This window comes from Rhinolophus hipposideros (assembly GCF_964194185.1).
Source record: "Rhinolophus hipposideros genome assembly, chromosome: 10".
Lineage (NCBI taxonomy): Eukaryota > Metazoa > Chordata > Mammalia > Chiroptera > Rhinolophidae > Rhinolophus > Rhinolophus hipposideros.
The window spans coordinates 15,796,862-15,818,032 of record NC_138056.1 but is presented as its reverse complement, the minus strand read 5'-3'; the positions used below and the strand labels follow the sequence as shown (position 1 = coordinate 15,818,032).

The 21,171-nt window shown below is 38.4% G+C and overlaps 1 protein-coding gene across 1 annotated transcript in view; it reads left to right on the top strand.

Moving 5' to 3' along the window:
• Nucleotides 1–14,537, top strand: part of HSD17B12 (hydroxysteroid 17-beta dehydrogenase 12) — a 137,619-nt gene extending 123,082 nt beyond the window's left edge. Inside the window, exons 8-11 of the mRNA XM_081063862.1 lie at nucleotides 1,640–1,721; nucleotides 3,313–3,378; nucleotides 12,684–12,833; nucleotides 13,091–14,537. Coding sequence (XP_080919988.1) covers nucleotides 1,640–1,721; nucleotides 3,313–3,378; nucleotides 12,684–12,833; nucleotides 13,091–13,195 — 403 coding nt within the window. The 3' untranslated portion in view covers nucleotides 13,196–14,537. The remainder of the gene's footprint in view (nucleotides 1–1,639; nucleotides 1,722–3,312; nucleotides 3,379–12,683; nucleotides 12,834–13,090) is intronic.
• Nucleotides 14,538–21,171: the final 6,634 nt, after the last annotated feature.

The following is a 21,171-nucleotide window of genomic DNA, read 5'->3' as shown; positions in this document are numbered from 1 at the left end:
CACTTTCAACATCCTAAAAAGATAAAGCTATTTTAAACTTCGTATATTAATACTATATTAAACGTGTCCAGTAACAAACGTGGTTTTCAGTCCATTTTGATCAAAGGAATATGTCACACATATAGATGAAATGAAATTACTAGGTATGCATTGCTAATTCACTAGTTTTTACCTTGAGTGATTGGTTTCTAACTCCTGATGGACACTGTTACCTCAAAATTTAAAAAGAAAAGGTTGTTTCTATCTCTGTGAGAGACACAAGGACAAAATACAAGAGTGATACATCAACTAAATTCCAATTTTCTTCAAAACCTGAATTTAACATCTTTAAATTTGAGATTTGATTTCTTTGACCGAAATGTTAATAATGGATTTCACTGCTTAAGCAAGTATGTATTACTAATAAGGACTTCAGTTAAAAAAACCAAACCAAAACAAAAATCTCGTTTCCAGTGACACATTAAGCTGAGGATTCAGACTTCCATTTGTCGGTTGAAGTGGCATCTAACCTAGAGGCTGCCTGGCAGATGGACTAGGTGACCTTTGGGGATTATTTCTTTTCAGATTTATGTCTAAAATAACTTAGGTGCCATTTAATCATATTTCTCTTATTATTTTGCATAAAAAGAGTCTATAGAGTACCTTTTTTTCAATAGAGAAAAAATAAGCCTTAAGGGAAGTACATTCAGACAAAGAATAATGAAAAACTGGGTTGAAGGTCCAAGGGATAGGTGGGGTCAAGTTGCAGTCATTGAAGAAGGGGACCGACGCCCAGGGGAAGCATGGATTTGCAGGGGCGAGAGTGGATTGTTCATTCTGTCTAAAATTCCTAAAGTCCTAATTCCACACTTTACCCAACCCATACATGCTTGATAGGATATTTTCCGCATTGCTTTCCTCAAAGTAATTTTCATTTATTTGTAGAATTAGTAATTCCTGGTAACTTTCAGTAGTCTCTAAAAGTTACAGTAGAAATTGAGGTTTGCCTTTTGGCAGAAGAATATGTATGGTTTGATGAGTGTGACCGAGTCGCATGATGTTCAAGTCAGATATCCCCTCGTTTAGCACCTGAATATCTACAGTGCTGGGAAGATAACCCTCATTCATTGCCCCAAGCTTTTATTACGTACCAGTTAGTTACTTGCTCAGGATTACGCTGAGTGCTTTGAGGAAAAGTGAGGACAAGGGCTGTGGCGTCCAGCTTATGGTTTTGTTGAGGGAGAAAAATGTTTATATGTACAGAATGATTAAATCCACAGTGAGGTGGTATGTGATGCTATACCAAAATAAAAGCATGCAAGGAGTGTGAGTGTTTCTAAGAGTAAGAGTTCTTGGTGCTGTGGCCAGAGAAGCCCGATAGGGTAGAGATCAAGTGGAGGAGCCTGTAGGTTTGATCTGGTCATGCCCTACATGACTAAGACTGAGAAATGAGCTAATTGCAAACAAGAGCTATTTTTAGTTGATTGAGTTATGCCTCATTCACTGACCAAGCACATCACATGCTGATGAAAGGCAAGGAGAGATGTGTGTTGGAAAAACAGCTGGGTCATTCTGTTTCAAATCTATAGCTCCATCTGTAATTTACAGACAATTGTGTATCTGATTTCATTCTGTTTACTTGGTACATTTTCCTTTTTAGATCTAAAGGGACAATTCTGAACATATCCTCTGCCTCTGGCATGAGGCCGACTCCACTGTTGACCATCTACTCTGCAACCAAGGTGAACAAGTTTTGAGTAAATCATGTCGGAATAACAATGAGTACTAATTTTCAGTCTCAAAAATGAGCACAGAACTTTCTTGAAGGTATTTTCTTGGTAGTTTTCAAATGGAATGAGAAGAAAAGAAAAATCCTCAACACTAGTTTTCGGGGAGCCAGAGCCAGTTAGAACTGATGGGTATAAACTGTACAAATGGGACACCAAGATCTCAGATCCACGGATGCTTTTTTTCTCCCTGGGGTCTACTGGTGGTAACGTTGATATTTGTACTTTTCAGAGAGAGCTGGCCGAGGCCAGTTAGCTCAGTTCATCAGGACATGATGTTAATGGATCTAAGACTGGGGATTTGGTTCATAAATAAGTCACCTTCATACAGCATCAGTTCCAAGTACCGAGTAGAAGGATTGCAGCTAGTTAGCACACAAATACACCTGGTAGGTACAAGATAGACTGGGTGAGAGTGTGGGTACTTTGCCACATTATTCAGAATTCACAGGTGTTTATTGTCACTTCTGGAGCGACGCAAGAATTTTCCAGAACTCTCTGTTAGATGTCATAATTTTATACATCACCATTCACCTCTCCACATTACGACAAGAATGCATTTCCTCCTGCCTGCAGTCAATAGCAACATCTTCATGTACCTTGTTGAGGCTTAGGATACATCTCTGAAATTAAAATAACCTAACCACTGAGATGCTGAAATTAAATAAACTTTTTTGGGGGAAAATGAGCAAACTTCAATACCCAGGAACAATGTGTAATATATCAGGGAAGGAAAAGAGCAAAACGCCTGCCTTCTTTTTCATTTGGCTTTTTGTCCATTGGCAACACGTGAACTGGGACTACTGTCTTTTGAGAAAGCTTGGCAACAGCCCCCACCCCTGCAAATCTGCTCGCTTTCTTATCTCTGAAACATACGGTGGGCATGTTTAAAATGAACACCACGTTTGCTTGAAGTGGTCGGTGAACTCCAACTGCTTACCTATTCTGCTCCTCAGACACAAGACTAATTATGGGGCCATTATTGATACTTGGCATTTCAAGACTGAGGTTGAGTCCACATTTAAAATATGGTACATTATGTTTTACAAGTAGATTTAAATTTGTGCTGTTGGAAGATGGGCTGTCAGGTTCATGTCGGCACTTCTTGGTTCCCATAGGACCAAGAGGGTACTTGCTCTTTTCTTCTCTTTATTGACAACAAAATCCCCGTAGAACAGAGTTGAACAGAATTTATATTGTGTTCCTGTTTGAATGGTGCGTGGGGAGGAGGAATGCATCCTTCATTGTACAATAAAATATTTCTTCTTGGAGAGTAATTTTCCGAAAAAAGAAAAGGAAAACCTTTCCCAGTTAAATCAAAATTTGATCTGGATGTTATATTTGGTAAGAGAATACTTAATTTAGTGGCAGATAAAACCGACTTGAGGTGTTTTTTTAAAGGTCTCTTCTGCATTTGAAATAAAAAAAAAATGATTAGAAACTATAGCATTAAATGGTTAGTTTATTATGTTTGTTTCCATGGCTACAAATCAGGCAGATGGATGTAATGCATCTGTGGTTTCTTCTCACTCCCACCCCCTCCCAGGCTTTTGTAGATTTCTTCTCTCTGTGCCTCCACGAGGAATATAGGAGCAAGGGCATCTTTGTGCAGGTGAGTAGAGTTTGTTTTAGTTAAGTATTCCTGTTTTTGTGTGGTTTCCACAGCAACTGTTGCCATCTAGGCAACGAAAGAAAATCCCGTTTCTAAGGAAGTGAATGTGACGTTAGCACACTTTCAAAGACATGGTGTCTTTTTTCTCCTTGCACTTTAAGTCTAGATTTTAAGAAATTATTCCCTAGAATTTTTAAGTAGGGATCCCCACAGTAGAACTGAATGTAGTGTAATCTGTTGAAGCATAATTATTGTAAGTTCTTACAGTTTTATTCTGAGAGAATTAGACTATCAATATCTCTCAGCTGCCAGGTATGTAAGTTGTGCCGTGACTTCCAAAGCCACTGTGTAATAGCCACAAGAGAGGGTAGAGGGCTGAACATAACTGTCTTTACCACAGCGAGGATGACGGCATATGCCGGGATGATCTACATATGGTAGTGATTTTTAATTCTTTGAAAATTGTAGTAAAATATACTTAACAGAAAACCCCATGTACACATTTTTAAGTGTTCAGTTCAGTGGCATTGAGCACATTACATATACACTGCTGTGCAACCATCATCACCATCCGACTCCAGAATGTTTTTATCTTCCACAACTGGAACTCTATCTAGTAAACTCCCCATTTCCCCTTCTCGCAGCCCCTGACACCTTTCTGTCCGTGAATTTGACTACTCTGGGTACTTCATGTGAATGGAATCATACCGTATTTGTCTTTTTGTGACTGGATTATTTCACTTAGCATGATGTTTTTAAGATTCGACTGTGTTGTAGCACGTATCAGAATTTCCTTCCTTTTTAAGGCTGAATAGTATTCCCTTTTGTAGGTAGAGACCACATTGTGTTTTTCCATTCATGTGTTGATGGACACGTGTGTTGCTTCCACCTCTCGGTTGCTGTAAATAATTCTGCTCCGAACATGGGTGTACACCTGTCTCTTTGAAACTCTGCTTGCAGGTCTTTTGTCTATGTACGCAGAAGTGGAATTGCTGGAGCATACAGGAATTCCTTTTTTGAAGGGGGCTGGATTGCTTTACTGTTCTCCATAGCTGCTGCCCTATTTTACATTCCCACCAGCAGGGCACAAGGATTTCAGTTTTTCCACATCCTCAGCAATACTGTTATTTTCTGTTTTTTTCTTTTGTTGTTGTTGTTGTTTTAAATAATAACCATCCTAGTAGGTAAGAAGTGGTATCTCATTGTGATTTTGATTTACATTTCTCTAATGATGAATGACGTTGAGCACCTTTTCAAGTGCTTATTGGCCATCAAGTCCTTTGCCCATGTTGAAATTAGGTGGTTTGCTTTATATTGTTGAATTGTAGGAGTTCTCTATATAGTTTGGATATTAACCCTTTATTAGAGAATATGTTTTGCAAATATTTCCTCCCACTCTGTGAGTTGCCTTTTTACTCTATGGGTAGTGCCCTGGGACGCACAAAAGTTTTTAATTTTGATGTAGTCCAGTTTATTTTTTTTCTTTAGTTGCTTGTGCTTTTTGTGTCATATCCGAGAAATACCACCGTCTAATGTCATGAAGCTTTCCACCAATGTTTTCTTTCAAGAGTTTTATAGTTTTAGCTTTTACATTTAGTCCTTTGCTCCATTTTGACTTCATTTTTATAGAGACCTTTGATTTTTATTATGTAGCTACCAGATATAATGCTGTGAAAATACAATACAAAACAGAGGAGGGAGCAAATGTAGGAGTTTTTATGGGTCTCTATCTCAAATCAGCTATTGTTCAACACAAAGAAATAATGGGTCACAGTCTTTCCATGCTCAGGCACATTTTGAACAATGTCTTGGGAGAAGTTGCGTTTCTTACCTCTTTTCTGCTCCTACCCACCACCTGCCCCCACCTCTTCACACACCCAGTGTTCACTACGGCTTTCCTTCCTGTCGGCTTTCATTACTGTTGCGCTTTTTGTACCCCGAAGCCCCAGACGATCAATCATCATAGTAATAGCTAATATTTGAGGGGATACTTCCCAGGCACAGGGCTACGCACTTCATGTGTACCCATTTATTTCCTTGCATCTCACAGTGATCTCATAAGGTGGTGTCATCATCATCATCTTCACATTTACGGAAATTGAGGCTTAGAGAGGATAAGCCACTTGCCCACCTTGAACCAGGACTCAGGCCCGAGTCTGTCTGGCAGCAAAGCCTGTGCTCTTACCCACATGCTCCAGGCCCTGGGGACAAAGATGAGTTGGAACCAGCAGGTGCCTGACTGCTTAGCTCCTTTCTTCCCTTGTATCTTTAGACAGTCAAGAGGGGCCTAAGTGTTATCTAGATGTAGCTTCTAAACCTTTTCATTCTTTGAGTAGATACTGGTGCTCCATCACCCACAGCAAGAGGGGCTAGTAGTTAGAGGAAGGGTGCGGTCAATGTTTTGTCATCTTCCTGGGTCACCTTAGAGCCTGCTTCCTTTAACCCCAACCCCCCCCACCCCCCCACCTGAGGTCTTGCCCAAGGGACCCTTAGATGTCAGAGCCCTTTGGTGTTATTCTGACTCGCAACTGCTTGTAAACAGAGGCTGCATTGGGGAGGACAGGGTTTTCGAGAACCATGACTTTTGTACTAAACTACCACGCTCGCCCTTGCTCCCTTCCTTGACACCAGTCATTTCAGTGCTAGTAGCTCAGAGCTGTAGAATGTGTTGTGCTTTGCTAACAAGAAACAGTAAAGCATTCATGGGAGGTAAGACATCAATGCTGCTTAATGTCATGCCATTTTTTCATTCTGATGAACCTATTGTGATCATGCTATTAATTTAAAAAATTTCAAACACCTACTGAGACTAGGCAGGAATCCTTTAGCCCACTGGCCGTGTGACCAGAAGCTGCAACTGTTTCAGTGACAAAAGGAAATATTAGGCTTTGTGAGCACAGATGAATGATTTCTAAAATTCTATGACTATACAAGACTGATTCCTCTCTCATTCCCACAACTTATTTCTCTCAAAGGTTTTTTCTCCTCATTTACTGCCTGTGAATCTGTTGTGATTGGAAGCTACTACAAAAACACATTAGCACTTGTTTTCCAAAATACTGTATTTTGATTATTTTCATTTTCCCTAATAATGAAGTATGCATTATGTAATTTCATCGATCATTGTCTTCCTTCATATGAATTCATTCAGGGTTTAAATTGAGAATGAATTTGGTGAAAAAATAGAACTTCCTATGTTGGTGAGGGAAAGTACAGTTGTCATTTCTGTGTGAACACATCAGAATGCTGAAGTCTCGTGTCAGTTCTGACCAGACGGACAAAAAAAAAAATCCGGTCTAAATGAAGCTTAGGGTTAAAAATGATTGGTTCTTTGGTGGTGTTTTATGTCTGCACAATTTTTGGACTAGGAATCTTTACCAGCTCCTTTCCCCTTCCACTCCATCCCACATGCTGTTTCCTGAGTTATCTCGATACAATCCAAGTCAGGTAATGTTCCTTTCCTTCGTCATCCTCCAGTGGCTACCCATCATGTGGAGGATTGAATTCAGACACCATAGGGCCATCGCCTGTCTTGCCCCTCCATTATCCCACCCTGTGCTCCAGCCAGAGTGGACAAAGTGGGGTCTAGGACTTGCCCCACCCTCTGCAGTGCCAGTGGCTGACTCCTCTGCTGGCATGCCCTTTCCCGAACTCCTCTCTAAATCTACACTCCACCTATCCTCCTGGTCCATTCACATCTGAGCCTGTGATCCCCTCCATCTTTCCAGACTCAGGCCACAGTTCACCTGCTCTGGGAAACCTTATCTCACCACTTGGCACATTTGGTTATGCCCTCCCTTCTGCTTTTGTGTTTATTGAGTACCCCTGCCTGACGCTCTCTGGCCCTGCCCCCCACCCTGTTCATTGTAGTCTTGACAGCTGGGCTGTTTATCTAGTCTCTGTGTTGCTAATTCACGGCACATTAGAGACCTGCCTTTTGCTTGACGTCACGGAGGACTCCGATTACACATGGCCATGCTTTGCAGTACATAGGCATCTGTTTTGAAGGCCTTTTAAGCTTCTTGTGTTGCTCCCATATGCCTCTGGTCTTGAGTTTTCAACCTCTATATCTAGAGGGCTGCCAGGCTAACGCTATGTTGCCAAATTTCAGTTTCTTTTAGTCTTGGGAAGGAAAGCTATCTTTTTCGGCCTACCTCCATGTGAATGTACATCGGATTGCTCTTTGGGGGAGAGGAAGAGAGCATGTTCATCAAATTCTAGGTGGTTCTATGTTCAATTCGTTATTACAATGTTTTTCCTTTGCTTTTTCTCTTCCCACCTTTCCCTCAAATTGTTTGCTATAACTTTGTAAGAGCATTTAAAATTTCCTTCATGAATTCAGATTTGCCATTATATAAGCATTTCCTAGAAATGCAAATGGAGTAGCACGTGATATAAATTCCCTGGAAGTGAATTTGGGCCTGATAGGCTCTATTGATTTTTGAATAGAGGATAAGAAGTACATTCTTGTAAACCTTATCAGGAGTGTGCTCTGTCGGGGTGGACTATCTGTTCTCATTATTACCCTATAATTAAAGCACAGTAACAATTATGCTTTACTCTTTCAAAGGGCAAAGTCGTAAGTCATCTGACCGGCTAGTTGATGGGCCTCAGTATTAGACTCCTCTGTGTCCTGTACCAACTAGCCGTTAATGCTGAACACACAAGAACTGGCGAACACTAAGATGGCACCCTAAAATTATACTTCTTGAATTCTTACTCCGTAAAGCTTTCACAAACCTTCCTGTTGCTTTAGAAAGTTTCTATTTGAAAATAATTGCAAATCTACAGCGAGTGGTAAAGATAAGAAGAGTACAAAGAGCACCTGAATGAATACGCATTACTCGGAATCACTGATTGTTAAAATGTTTCACTCCATTTGTTTTATCATTGGAAAGTAAGTCGCATATCTCATGGTTCTTTACCTCTAAATACTTTAGTGTGTATTTCCAAAGAATAAGGAGAATCTCTTCTACAACCACAATACAGTTACCAACTTTAGAGTTAACATTGATATACTATTTTTATCTAATTTTCCATTTGTATTCCAACTTGTAATCCCCATAGTATTCTTTAGAGCATTTTTTTCATCCTAGGACCAGGTTTTAGATGGTCGTCCTGTGTCTCTAGTTTTCTTTAATCTGGACTACATCCACAGCCTTTGTCTTTTATGACATTGATCATTGTGAAGAGTACAGAACTCCTCCCTGCTCTCGTTAATTGACTACATCCTGAAGTGGAAAACGAATACAGACTTAAGGAAGAAAAGGTTCCCTCGGGTGCCTCATAGAAGCTGCAGCCTCTGCTTTAAGAATCTGCACCGGCTACACTGGTGAATTGAATGCTCCTAAAAGGCAGATTCGACGCCATGTCTAGAATACCATGTTGTGCAAACAGATTGTAGCCTCTCGTTCCATGTTTTCCAAAGCCTGGGTGTGAACTGTCCTGGTCAGTTTTTAAATTCAAGAAGGCATGTGTAGTCCACAGATGACTACAGGAAAGAGGCTCTACCGTGTGAAGTTCCAGGATCCAGTGTTTGATCCTTAAATACCCGCCATGCACCGCTGGGCATCCATCTTTCCACTACCCCATGACATTTAAGTCATAGTAGCCTTTCCGTTCTGAATCAGGGTCCTTCTGAATTGTTCTGTGAAGGCCACACACCTCAGCAGGCTACTCCAGTGGGTGAGAGAAAAGATACCAAGCTGTCTCCAGGGATTTTTTTTTTTTTTTTTTTAATGAGCTGAACAAGGACAAGACATCAGCTTTGCCTTGTGGCTTCGTTAATTATTTTCAGTTTAGGATTCTAATATGAAGACCAAGACACTTGCCCACATCTGTAGCCCACATCTGTCAAGGTCCAGGTTGTTTCAAGCTGGCAGTATTTATAATGGCAAATTGTTGGGCTTTAAGCAACTTCGAAAATTTGTTCGGCCCAGAATACTTCCTATAAAAGTATAGGTACCTTCCTGACCTATTCACTGTAATGTTTCCCTGCGTAAGCAGGAAGATGGAATAATTATTGCTTGTTGGGTTTTTGTTTAATTGCATAAGGATGTACCTGGATGACATTTTGACATGTAAGGTAGTTCTTGACTTTTATGTAACTTAAAATACTCCTTTTGAAATTCTGGGCAAGTAGCTAGACCTGTAAGTTGGCCTTTGTTTAGACAGATGATCTTGCTTACACTTTAGAGTATTTAAAATTTTGGTTGAAACTCGTATATTACATTGTCCACTTTCTGGTATCATTAATTTTTTAGACCACAGCAGTGGAACGGGACCCCGGTGTTATTTTTCATCGTTGTTTATACCAAAGTGTTCCGTTGCTGATTTATTAAATAGTTCTTCTTTGTGCTCCTATCACGTACTAGATACCTTTCTGTTATTTCTTTTTTAAATTGTTTTAATTTTATTTTTCAATTATAGCTGACATCCAACTTTATTTTGTATTAATTTCAAGTATACAGCACAGCGGTAAAATATCCACATAATTTACAAACTGACGCCCTCTCCCCCCCATCAGTCCAGTGCCCACCTGGCACTGTACTTAGTTACTACAGTATTATTGACTATATTGCCTATGCTGTACTTTATATTCCTACAACTATTTTGTATAAAGAACTCAATACCCTCCCTCCAAAAAAAAGCCCCAAACAATCCAATTAAAAAATGGGCAGAGGACCTGAATAGACGTTTCTTCAAAGAGGACAATAGACACATGAAAAAATGCTCAACATCACTAATCACCAGAGAAACGCAAATAAAAACCACAGTGAGGTATCGCCTCACACCTGTCAGAATGGCTGTCATCCATAGATACCGTTATAAGCATTGGCAATGTAGCAGCAAATACGAGCGTGTCTCCACAGAGCTTACGTTCAAGCAGTGGATGTTGTTCAGTGATTAGATTTGGTTTTCGGTACTGCCTAGCCTTCCTCCTGCCACTCCTTCACACATACCTGATGTTCGAACCATCCTGAACTGCGTACAGTTCCCTGAGAACATCACACTCTCGTGTCTCCTTTTCTTTGCTCCTGCTGTTCCCAGCATCCAAAATGTCCTTTCCTCACTTGTTTACCTGGCAAACTCCTCCGCTGCTTTTAAGACTCAGCTCCAAAGTGACTTCATCTCTGAATCCTTTCCGTCCTCTCCTAGGGCACGCTAATCACCTTGACGTTAATCCATTGTGGAAAATAGATACCCTTTTCAGAACAATTTACATTTCTTAGTTGGGAAAACCTGACTTGGAATTCCTGGGTATGTGTCTTGTCTCCACCTTCAGAGCCAGGAGGCTCTCTGGGCTACTGTCTGGATGGTTTAGCTGAATGATGAGTTAACTTATGGCACCCTCAAGTGGTTCAGCCAGGCAATGCGACTTAATTCCTCTACAGGATCAAAATAGTCCAGTTTATGCCATATGTGTGGGGGAGGAAGAGTTAGAATATCATTATGTAATTGGGAGGTATCAGACCATCTTAATCTCAAGAAAGCGCCAAACTTTACAGTACCCTTAGCAGGTTTGTGATCTATATATGGGAACAGTTTTTTAATCTTCACCTTTTTGTAACCAGGAAATCTGAGGCATAGAGGTATGACATGGTTTTGCTTACGTCCCTTCATTGTTTGAGACAGAGTACATGCATATGCTCTCTTTTGTTTTGTTTGCTCCTCAGCTTGGTGAGCAAACTTTTCTTCCCTTACCCATTGTGAGAGAGTTATTGAATTCCCTGCACTTCATACTATGTGTTAGTTGGAGATCTCTCTTTGGTTTGTGCTCTCATACATTGTATCCTTGCGGCAACATGATTTTAAAGTTAAAGACCTTTTTGACAAAGGTTTTTGCTCATTAAGTGAGGGATAAGGGTGTAGTGGTGATTGCAACAAACAGATTCTCCAAAACCAAAAGTCACGTAATCACAGTTGGCTCAGGTGTGGAGGTACATTGGGAATGTTAATTTACTTGGGGTGGGTTTGTGGTTGCAGGGACTAAGGGAGAGAAAGATGGTGAGTGACAGTAGTTAGGCCCTTAGGTTCTTGGTTCCTAACAGGCAGGCTGAAGTTCTAGCTCACCTGTTAAGGAGGGTCGGTTGTATTTCTTGACCCATTCTTGGAAGTAAGAAAAACACAAAACATAAAACAAAGAAACAAAAATCTTAAGAGGCATGGGAAGACTCCTTCCAGCTCTCTCAGCAGGAAAGAAATCCATAGTGTGAAATACATCTCAATTTTACTTCTACCTCTGGTGATAATGTTTTTGACTTTGACCGTCATGTGTTGGAACAGATACTCTTTAATAGAAGTTTCGTTGTAATTCATACCCTTTCTTGCCACACGTGAGATTAAACACAATACAGTCGCTTTGGGGTGAACATCCATACTCAAGTTATTTCAAACTATGGAAAGAACCTTTTATATCATGATTCAGGACTCGTTTTAGTAGGGTTTCCTTATTAAAGGGTTATGCATATGCAAAATGTCAGAAGCCTAAGCAATCAAGAACCTAACAATAGGTAAGTTCCTCTAACAGGGAATGTTCAGATTTGTCATTCCACACCACTCCTGTCAAGTGTCTTTTAGTTATTTAAGCTGTTTCCATGTTGTTATACTCTCTCCCCAACAAAGAAAAATGAAGTAAAGGGAGGTGGTCCTCTCTTATCAGCAAAATTTATAAAACTCAGAAGCAGTTGTACACCTGAAATTTATATATTATTAATCAATGTTACCCCAATATAGTAAAAAGAAAAGAAACTCAAAAGCAAATTGGTAAGAAACTAAGGAAGAAAAGTGGTAGCCCAAGGCTGAGAAAGTGAAATGTTTATTGTATAGGGACCAAAGCGATAGAACAAGCTTAATTAACCGTAAATGAGGGAGAAAATTAATATTCTCTCTTTAGGAGGATGAGAGGTCAGAAACCTCCTACTTGGTGGTTCTGTTCAGTCAGGGTAGAAAGAGCAGCGTGTCCTGAAACTGTGCTTTCTAGGTTTGTGTAATGCCTTCTTTTTAAAGGTTCAGAAAGTATTTTCTGCTTGTTTTTAACACTTTCTCTAGTCTCAAATTTTGTTTTATTGAGAGATTGATTTATTACAGTTTGTTTTATGTCGTGTGTTCTGTCACGCTAGCTTTAGATAGCTGCTTCTCTTTTTTTTTTCTCTCTAAAGACACAAACTTTATATTTCATCCACTGAATGGATGAAATAGATGTTTCTGCCACTCAGAGCAATCAAGCATCACTGTGAATTCCAAGTTTATGGCCTTGTTAATCAATGGCTTTTTTTGGGGGGGTGGGGGGGTTGCCCTTCTAGAGTGTCCTGCCGTACTTTGTAGCTACGAAAATGACGAAAATCCGAAAGCCAACTTTACATACACCTTCTCCAGAGACGTTTGTGAAGTCTGCGATGAAAACAGTGGGTTGGAAAACCCGAACCAATGGATACCCGGTCCATTCTCTTATGGTAGGTAGCTTTTTAAGTCCCAATCAGTATGTGGGTTTGGGGTTTTCTTTCCCATTGAGTCACAAAATAGCATGTGATATAACAACATGTATACATTGTCTAGACTTACTAATGAGTCATCCATTTTATTTTAAACACTCAAGAACTTTAAAAATCTACCTATAAATAAAACAGTGTTATAGTAAACCATGATCGTGTGCTTTAATTTAGCTCTAATTGTAGGCTACAATTACGTATCTCTCCATTTCTTTTCCTAGGGTACAATCATCTCAACCTTGCCTTCCTGGTTATATCTTAATGTCGTCATGCGTTCTGTCAAGTCTACGCGGGCTCGCTATCTGAGGAAGGCCAAGAAGAACTAAGCATTGATAAGCGCATGGAGTGACGTGGCTAGATGCTCCAGCCTGGGCACGTTCACTGCGAGTCGCCCACCAGCTCCAAGAGCTTCAGCTGTCATTTTAATCGTTACTAATAAGGCGAAATGTGGTCAGAATTGGGAAGAAAGCAGAAGTTTCTTTCAGGAGTTCCTGACATATATTCTGGATGCTACCAGGAGTTGTTTTGAAGTTTAACATAAATGCTCATATCAATTGGATATAGAATTAATATTAGCAAGAACAGCTTAATAGGCAGAAGCAGGATGATAACAAATCATAGATTGATAGAGTCAGACGTATGCTCCACATTTTCATCAGGCCCCAAATGCCAATGATGATGATTCTTGTATTTCCTCTGAAACATTCTTTAAAAAGTCATGGCCAGCTACTCTTTCTTGTTTTTAACACTTTCAGGGGTGGAGATCAATTGATTCACTTATGGGAGGACATACTGCAATGTACATGGCTCTTTGTAAGGTTCTCTAAAAGCATGTCCCAGTTTATACATTTATACGGAACTGTTCTTTCTCAAAGGTAGCTAATGACACAAAAATAATTCATGAAATAGGGAATTTTTGACACGAAGCCCATGAAAATATGGTTTTCTCTGATACATTTTCTTCTCAGTTAAATGTATGTAAATACTGAATGCTATATGTTATGATTTACAAAGAAAACAAGACAAAAGGTACATTAGACTGGCAGCCACCGATGGTGTCGCTGAACCCTGACCCAGGAAAGTAGCCTGCTTGGACCTAGGCACCTGGTTTCCACACTGCATTAATACCGCTTACATCTGTGACAACAGGCTACTCATAGAACAGTAATGATATCAGAGAAGTGGCATTATATTTTTAAATTGGTACCCTATAGATACTGATATAATTACTTCTAATGAAAGATGCTATGGAGTTGATTGAAAATATATTTCTTTGGTGCTGGAAATTAAGAACCCCTTTTACACTGGCTTAATGGAAATTAAGACTTACTTTTATCCTGCTGCATAACTTGTTTGGGGAAATGGCCAAGAAATAATTCAATATTGAGAAACATGCAACCGAGAAAGTAGGTCTTTACCTAGGCTGTGGTTCCAAGGCTCTGGGTTTTCAGCATCAGTAAATTCGGGGGGGCAAAAATTAAATTGGGTGGTTTATGTGTTCCTAGCTTTTAATTTTGTCAGCTAACGACATAAAACAAAAACAGAAAAACCAAATTGCCATCATTATATAAAACACAAGACCTTTTAGCATACAGAAAGTAGGAAGAACATAATTTCAGAATAAGGAATAGTCATTTAAATTGAATAAATTTAACTCTATGAAAAACACATTGCCTTTCTCTCTCTCATTTTGTTGTAGACATGGTGAAACCATAGTAACCTGGACAGTACTTCATTTGATTTCACGTAGTCGTTGGTTGGTTGGTTGGTTGGTTGGTTGGTTGTTGTGATGCTGGCTATTCGTGGAGAGTTGGTAGAGGCCGGGAGGGATTGGTTTACAAGTATTCGAAATTCTTTTTATCCAGTTAGAAAATAATTGTATTCTGGTTAGGAAATCCCTTAGCAATCTCAAAACTTCTGAGCTATGATTTGACTGCTTCAGCTTAGCAAATAGCCTCTTGTATTTGACGCTCAAGGTTAAAGATGATGAAATGAAAAATCTATGTTTCCAGGCACATGAAGAATAAGTGTACTAAAAGAAACTGGTGTTCTCAAACCCTTCGAAAGAGTGAAACATAATTTTTAGACTTAACTTTATATAGACTTGATTTTATAGTCTGATGTATGCTAAAGCTTGAACCCAATGAGTAGAGCAGAAAATAGTATTATTGATTATTTATGTAGAATCAGCTCACCTCACAACATAGAAAGCAGATTTTAATTTAGTGTTCTTTCATTGCTCTTTCAGTGAAATAGTAGGGGGGGTACATGAGAGGAACTGTCCCGCACACACAATGATCTGTGCCATTCTGATTTGTCCTTGTGTCAGCCCCACATGCATGGGGAATAAATACAAGGTGTGATCAAACAATACAGTGAATGTTTAAATACAAAAAAAAAATGTATTACAGTAAAAGACACATTGCCATTAATCCCCTCAAAATACTTCCCTTTGCTTTGAACACACTTATCCCATCGTTCTTGCCTCTTTCTGAAGCAGTTCTGGAAATCCTCTTTCATGAGTGTCTTTAATTGTGCTGTCATGGCTGCCTTGATGTCCTGAATTGATTCAAAATTTTGACTTTTCATGGTTATTTTGACTTTGGGAAAGAGCCAGAAGTCATGGTGCCAGATCCTATGAATAAGATGGATGAGGACACACTGTAATTTTTTATTTGACAGAAATTGCCGTACCAGAAGCAATGTGACATGGAGTGTTGTTATGATGGAGGAGGATGTACGGCACTGAAAACACACTTTCTCTCAACTGTAGTTCACACCCAACTGACGGCACCGAACAAGTTGAAACATGTCACACTGTTACCAAGGTTCGACACATTGCTTCCTGTATTGAAGATCCCTGCCTTTCCGTTGGATGGCACTCGGCAGCTGCTTTTGCCATATTTTGTGATCACAATGGAAAGACTCGTGTCACACATTGCTTTTGGTACAGCAATTTCTGTCAAATAAAAACATTACAGTGTGTCCTCATCTACCTTATTCACTGGATGTGGCACCGTGCAACTTCTCACTCTTCCCCAAAGTCAAAATGACCATGAAAGGAAAACGTTTTGAATCGATTCAGGACATCGAGGCACAACTAAAGACACAAAAGAGGACTTCCAGAACTGCTTCAGAAAGTGGCAAGAACAATGAGAATAAGTGTGTTTGAAACGAAGGGTAGTGTTTTGAGAGAGATCAATTGCAATGTGTCTTTTACTGTAATAATTTTTTTTAATTTAAATATTCACCATAGTTTTTGATCACACCTCGTAAATGCTGAAGGTGATATTACTGGTCTCCATTTCCTCAAATGTGGTCCTGCCCTGAAAAGATGAATTCTGATTTCTCATTTGATGTTTATTGCATTGAAATATAGTAGAACTGAACTTTATATGGAGTGAACATCAATGCTGATACCAAAACAAATGGTGCTGATTCAGTATGGAAGAAAAAAAATATTGTGATAATGATACCTTAGAATGAAATGAGCTTAAATTAAATTTATAGTACTATAAAGTACTATGGTACTTAAATTATAGTAGTATAATTTCTTAGGTCTACTGGCATAAAAAATTACATGTGATTTAGGTGGTCCTGGATTCTGCTACTTTGCTCTGTAGTTTACCAATGTCAAAACAAATGCATCAAAGCTTTTTTATTTAATATGTTGGAAACTAAGTTAATTTTAAAAATTCAATACTCACTACTTTGTGACATTCTAATATTTTAGATTTGCATGTTTGTGTCAATCATCTCATGTTGCAAAATATATAAATATGGACAGAATTTAAATTTCCTTGTGGAAAGGTAATTCTTTTTTATTGAGATTTATATAAAACATCTAGAAATGGAACATTGTGTCTGGTGTGAGCCATTAGATGAAAAATTTTAATGGAATGAACAGCATGTTACAACTTTGTCCACTTTCCTTGTATGTGTGTCATTGAAAACTAAGCAAGCTGGGTACTACACAAGGTGATCCTAAAACGATATAAGGCAAGCTTGCCTTCCTTGTCACCTAAGTTTCTGGACATGCTGTTGTGTGTGTTAATCAAGTACCACCCATTTGCCATTTACTCTTCTCGGTGCTGGAGAAACTGCAGTGAACACAGCAGACAAAAATTCTTGCCCCAATACTTCTTACATTTGAGCTGGGATGTGGGGGGGGGGGAGCAAAGGAGGGAGGCCGATAATAAGCAAACGGAATGATAATGTAGTGTAAGTGCCATGTGATACAGAAAAAAATGAAGCAGGGTAAGGAGGATGGGGAATGGATGCGTGTCGGTGTGGGGGTGGGGGCTTGTGATTTTGAATAATGAACTCAGAGCAGGCCTTCGTGTGCGCAGGGCTTTGACTAGATAGGTTTGAGCGAACCTTTCAGTTACCTGAGGGAAGGGCATGTCAGGAAGATCTGCCCGTGCAAAGAGCCCAAGGAGAGAGAGTACCTGGTATGTTGCAAGAGGAGCTAAGAGTGCATACCGTATATACTGAAGTATACGCTAGGTGATCTGTTCCCTGAAGATTTCAGAGAAATTGCTTTAGTTTGGCTGTGACTTTCTAGTATTAAATTACCTTTACATTCTTGGTCACATTTCACTGTCTTTATACACTGCTTAATTCAGTTATTAGGAATTTTTACATCTGTATTTAGGAAATTGGCTTGCAGTCTTTCTCATACTTACCTGGTTTTCACATCAAGTTTATAACTTTGTTAAATGAGATGGGGAGTGTTGCCTATTTTTCTATTCTCCGAAAGAATCTGTAAAAGATTGGAACAATCTTTTCTTTGAAAGTTGGTAAGAACCATCTGGCCCTAGTATTTATTTGTGGGAAAATTTTACACTGATTGCTTTAATGGTAATAAGACCACTCAGGGTTTCTATTTTTCCTTGAGTCAGTTTTAAAGAAAAACATTTTTTAAGCATTTACTCATATATTTTTCAAATTTATTAGCATAAAGTAACTCAAGGACTTTCATATTTTTTAAGCTTCTGCTGGATATGTACTTATATTTACATTTCTGATATTTTTTGTGTCTTCCTTTTCCTTGACCATTCTGTCAAAAGTTTGTCTATGTTATTAATCTTTTTAAAGTACCAACTTTTGGCTTTGCTGATCTTCTCTGCCCTTTTCTTTTTATGTGCTCCTGCTTCCTGGGGGTTTATTCTGTTCTTTTTCTTTTTTCATAAATAGGACATGTAGTTCATTCATGTTCAGTGTTTTTTTTATTCTTACATTGACATCTAAGGCTCTAAGTTTAATTGATTATCTTTTGCTACACCCCACAATGTGTGTGTGGGGGGTCCACAAACGTACATACACACAATTCAGTGCTAATATTTAAAAATTTACATTATGATTTCTTTGACCTATGAATTATTTAGAAATGTGTTTTTAAAAGCACAGATTTAAGTTTTTATAAATGTAGTTCTTTAAAAATAACTTGTATTAGTGTCACCATTAATAAGAATTTATGCGCATTCTGATATGATGGACTGAAGATATAACATCACTTACATCGTACTCCTGCCACAAATGTATAACCTGGACCTAACTAAGGAGAAATATAAGAAGAACCTAAATCGAGGGATGTTCTACAAAATAACAAGCCTATTATTTGTCAAACATTTCAAATTAAAGAAGACTAAAGAAATTGACACGTAAGTGCAGCACTTGATCTTGGCTTGGATCCTAGTTGAGGAAAAAAAATTTTTTTTTTTTTTTGTACAAAGGACTTTTTTGAGACAATTGGTGAAATTGAGTAAGGTCTGTAGGTTAGATAATAGCCCTGTAGCAATGTTAATTTCCTGAGTTTGATCATTGTGCTGTGGTTATCTAAGGAAAAGTCCTTGTTTTTTAGGAAAGGCATACTAGAGTACTTAGGGACAATGACACATTCTATATGCAACTTAATCTCCAAAGGTTAGAAAAAAATTATGCATGCAGAAAATGATAAAGCAACTGTGGTAAAACTAACATTTGGAGAATCTAGGTGAAGGGTATATGGAAATTCTTTGTCCTGTTTTTGCAGATTTCCTGTAAATCTTAAATTATTTCAAAATAAAGTTTTTACAAACCCCATTACTGATTTTTAAATAATTGCACTGTGGTCAGAGAACATGGATGTTATAGCTTGGGCAAGTTATAATCTTTCTCTGCCTCAATTTCTGCCACCTGAAAAATGGGAATACTAATAGCACCTATCTCAGAGGTGGTTGTAAGCCAAAATTAGTGTTTTTGAAGTGCTCAGAATCCAGTTTGGCACAAAGAAAACATATGCTTGTAAATGTTACTTTAAAAAGGGTCTTTGCAGATATGATTACCATAGGGATTTTGAGATTTTCTGAGATTGTCCACATGGGACCTAACTGCAATCACAAGTATCCTTAATAAGAGAGAAGCGGAGAAAGATTACACACAGAAGAGGACACAGTGTGACCAGAGAGGCAGCTACGGGAATGATGCAGCCACAAGCCAAGGAATGCCATCAACCACCAGAAGCTGGAAAGAGGTAAGGGACGGATTCTCCCCTGGAGGTTTTGGAGAATGCAGGCCCTGCCAACACTGATTTTAGCCTAGAAACTGATGGACCTTTGGCCTCCAGAACTGTGAGAGAATAGCCCTGCTTTACGCGAGTTTCTGGTGATGTTATAGCAACCATAGGAAACTAATACAAATGTAAACTTTTATTACCTATTTTTAGAAATTTTATGAGACTACCTATATATCTTGGTATCACCAAATTTTTATATATACCATATTTGCTTAGAACAATGTTTACTTCTATTTTCTATATATGTCCATTTCATCAATCTTGTAGTGTTCAAATCTTCCCACATCTTGACAAACTTGTTTGCCTGACCTATTAGTAATTGAGAGGTGTTTTGAATTCTCTAACTGTAAGCATGAATTTGTCAATTTCCCATTATCAATTTTTGCTTTATATGTTTTGAGGCTATCTTGTGAAATGAATAAACTTTAGAATTCTTATGTATTCCTGATGAGTTCAACTCTTTTTTTTAACCATGTAGTGACATATTTATTGCTAGTGCTTTTTACATTAAAATTTGTTTTCTGTGATATCAATAGAGCTACCTCTGTTTTATTTTGATAGTATTTAGCAGTATGTATTTTTCAAAACTGCCTTCTATTTTTCTAGGTGTTTCTATTTTAGCTTTGTCTCTTGTAAGCCAAATAAACCTGGATTTTTAAAAATTTTGCAATCTGCCTTTTATAGGCAAAGTGATTCCAATTGCATTTATTATGATTCCTAAAACATGAAAACTTATATTATTTAGTGCTATTGGTTACTGTCTTTTATGCTTTTTCCTCCCTTCTTGAGTGGTTTGTTTTTTTATTCCATGTCTTCCCCTATACTAATTTGAAAGTTTTGCACTCTATTTTTCTTGTGTTTTCTGCTGAACTTTTTCAGTGCATACTCAATCTAAAGTTATCTGGAATCATAACCCCTTCTTTAATAATACATGGTCTTCAGCACATAATTCTGACCAACCCTTTCCTGACTTACTTGTTTCTGTGGACTAGTATTTTGTTTTTTTCTAGCCCCATAAATTAGATGTTACCATTTTATACAAACATGTTGGTATAAAATAAATTACCACAAGGTTACTTTTCTTTGTACACCTCCCTTGCATCTCAGACCTTCCTTCTGGTGCATGTCATAGTTTAATTAGCACCATTTTTTTCTTTGTTGGTGCTGTCTTTTATAAGTAATGATGTGACTTAGAGTGAATGGTATCTTAACGTGAATGAAGTACCTGATCATCTCCCTGACTGGCTTCCACTGTTGGCGTTCAGAAGTCAGTGTCTATGGCATTTTTTATAGGTGATGTAGAATATGTCTGATGACTTTTTTAAGGTACCTTTTGATTTGGTGTTGCTTAATATTATGACAATGTATCTCCGTGTGGAATTTTAAAAATGTATCCTTATAGGTTTATATTATGCTTCCTGCTTCTAAGAATTCAAGTCTTTTGTCACGTCTGAAAAATTCTGTCTCTGTCTGAGTCTCTAGTTATGTCGTCTTCATTCTGACTCTTCACCTTCGTCTTTTCCACCGTGTCTTCCTGAGTCGCGTGCCACGTAATTTGTTTGCATCTACGTTCCATCCAGTTCTGTCATTCTTCATATATTTGATCTGCTGTTAAAGGTATTCCTTGCTTTTCATTTCAGTTATGTTTTTCATTTTTAAAAGTTTTAGTTGCTTCTTGTTTAAATATGCCTGGTCATTCCTGATAGTTTCTTAACGCTGGCTCATTTTTTACATTCAGTTTTAAAA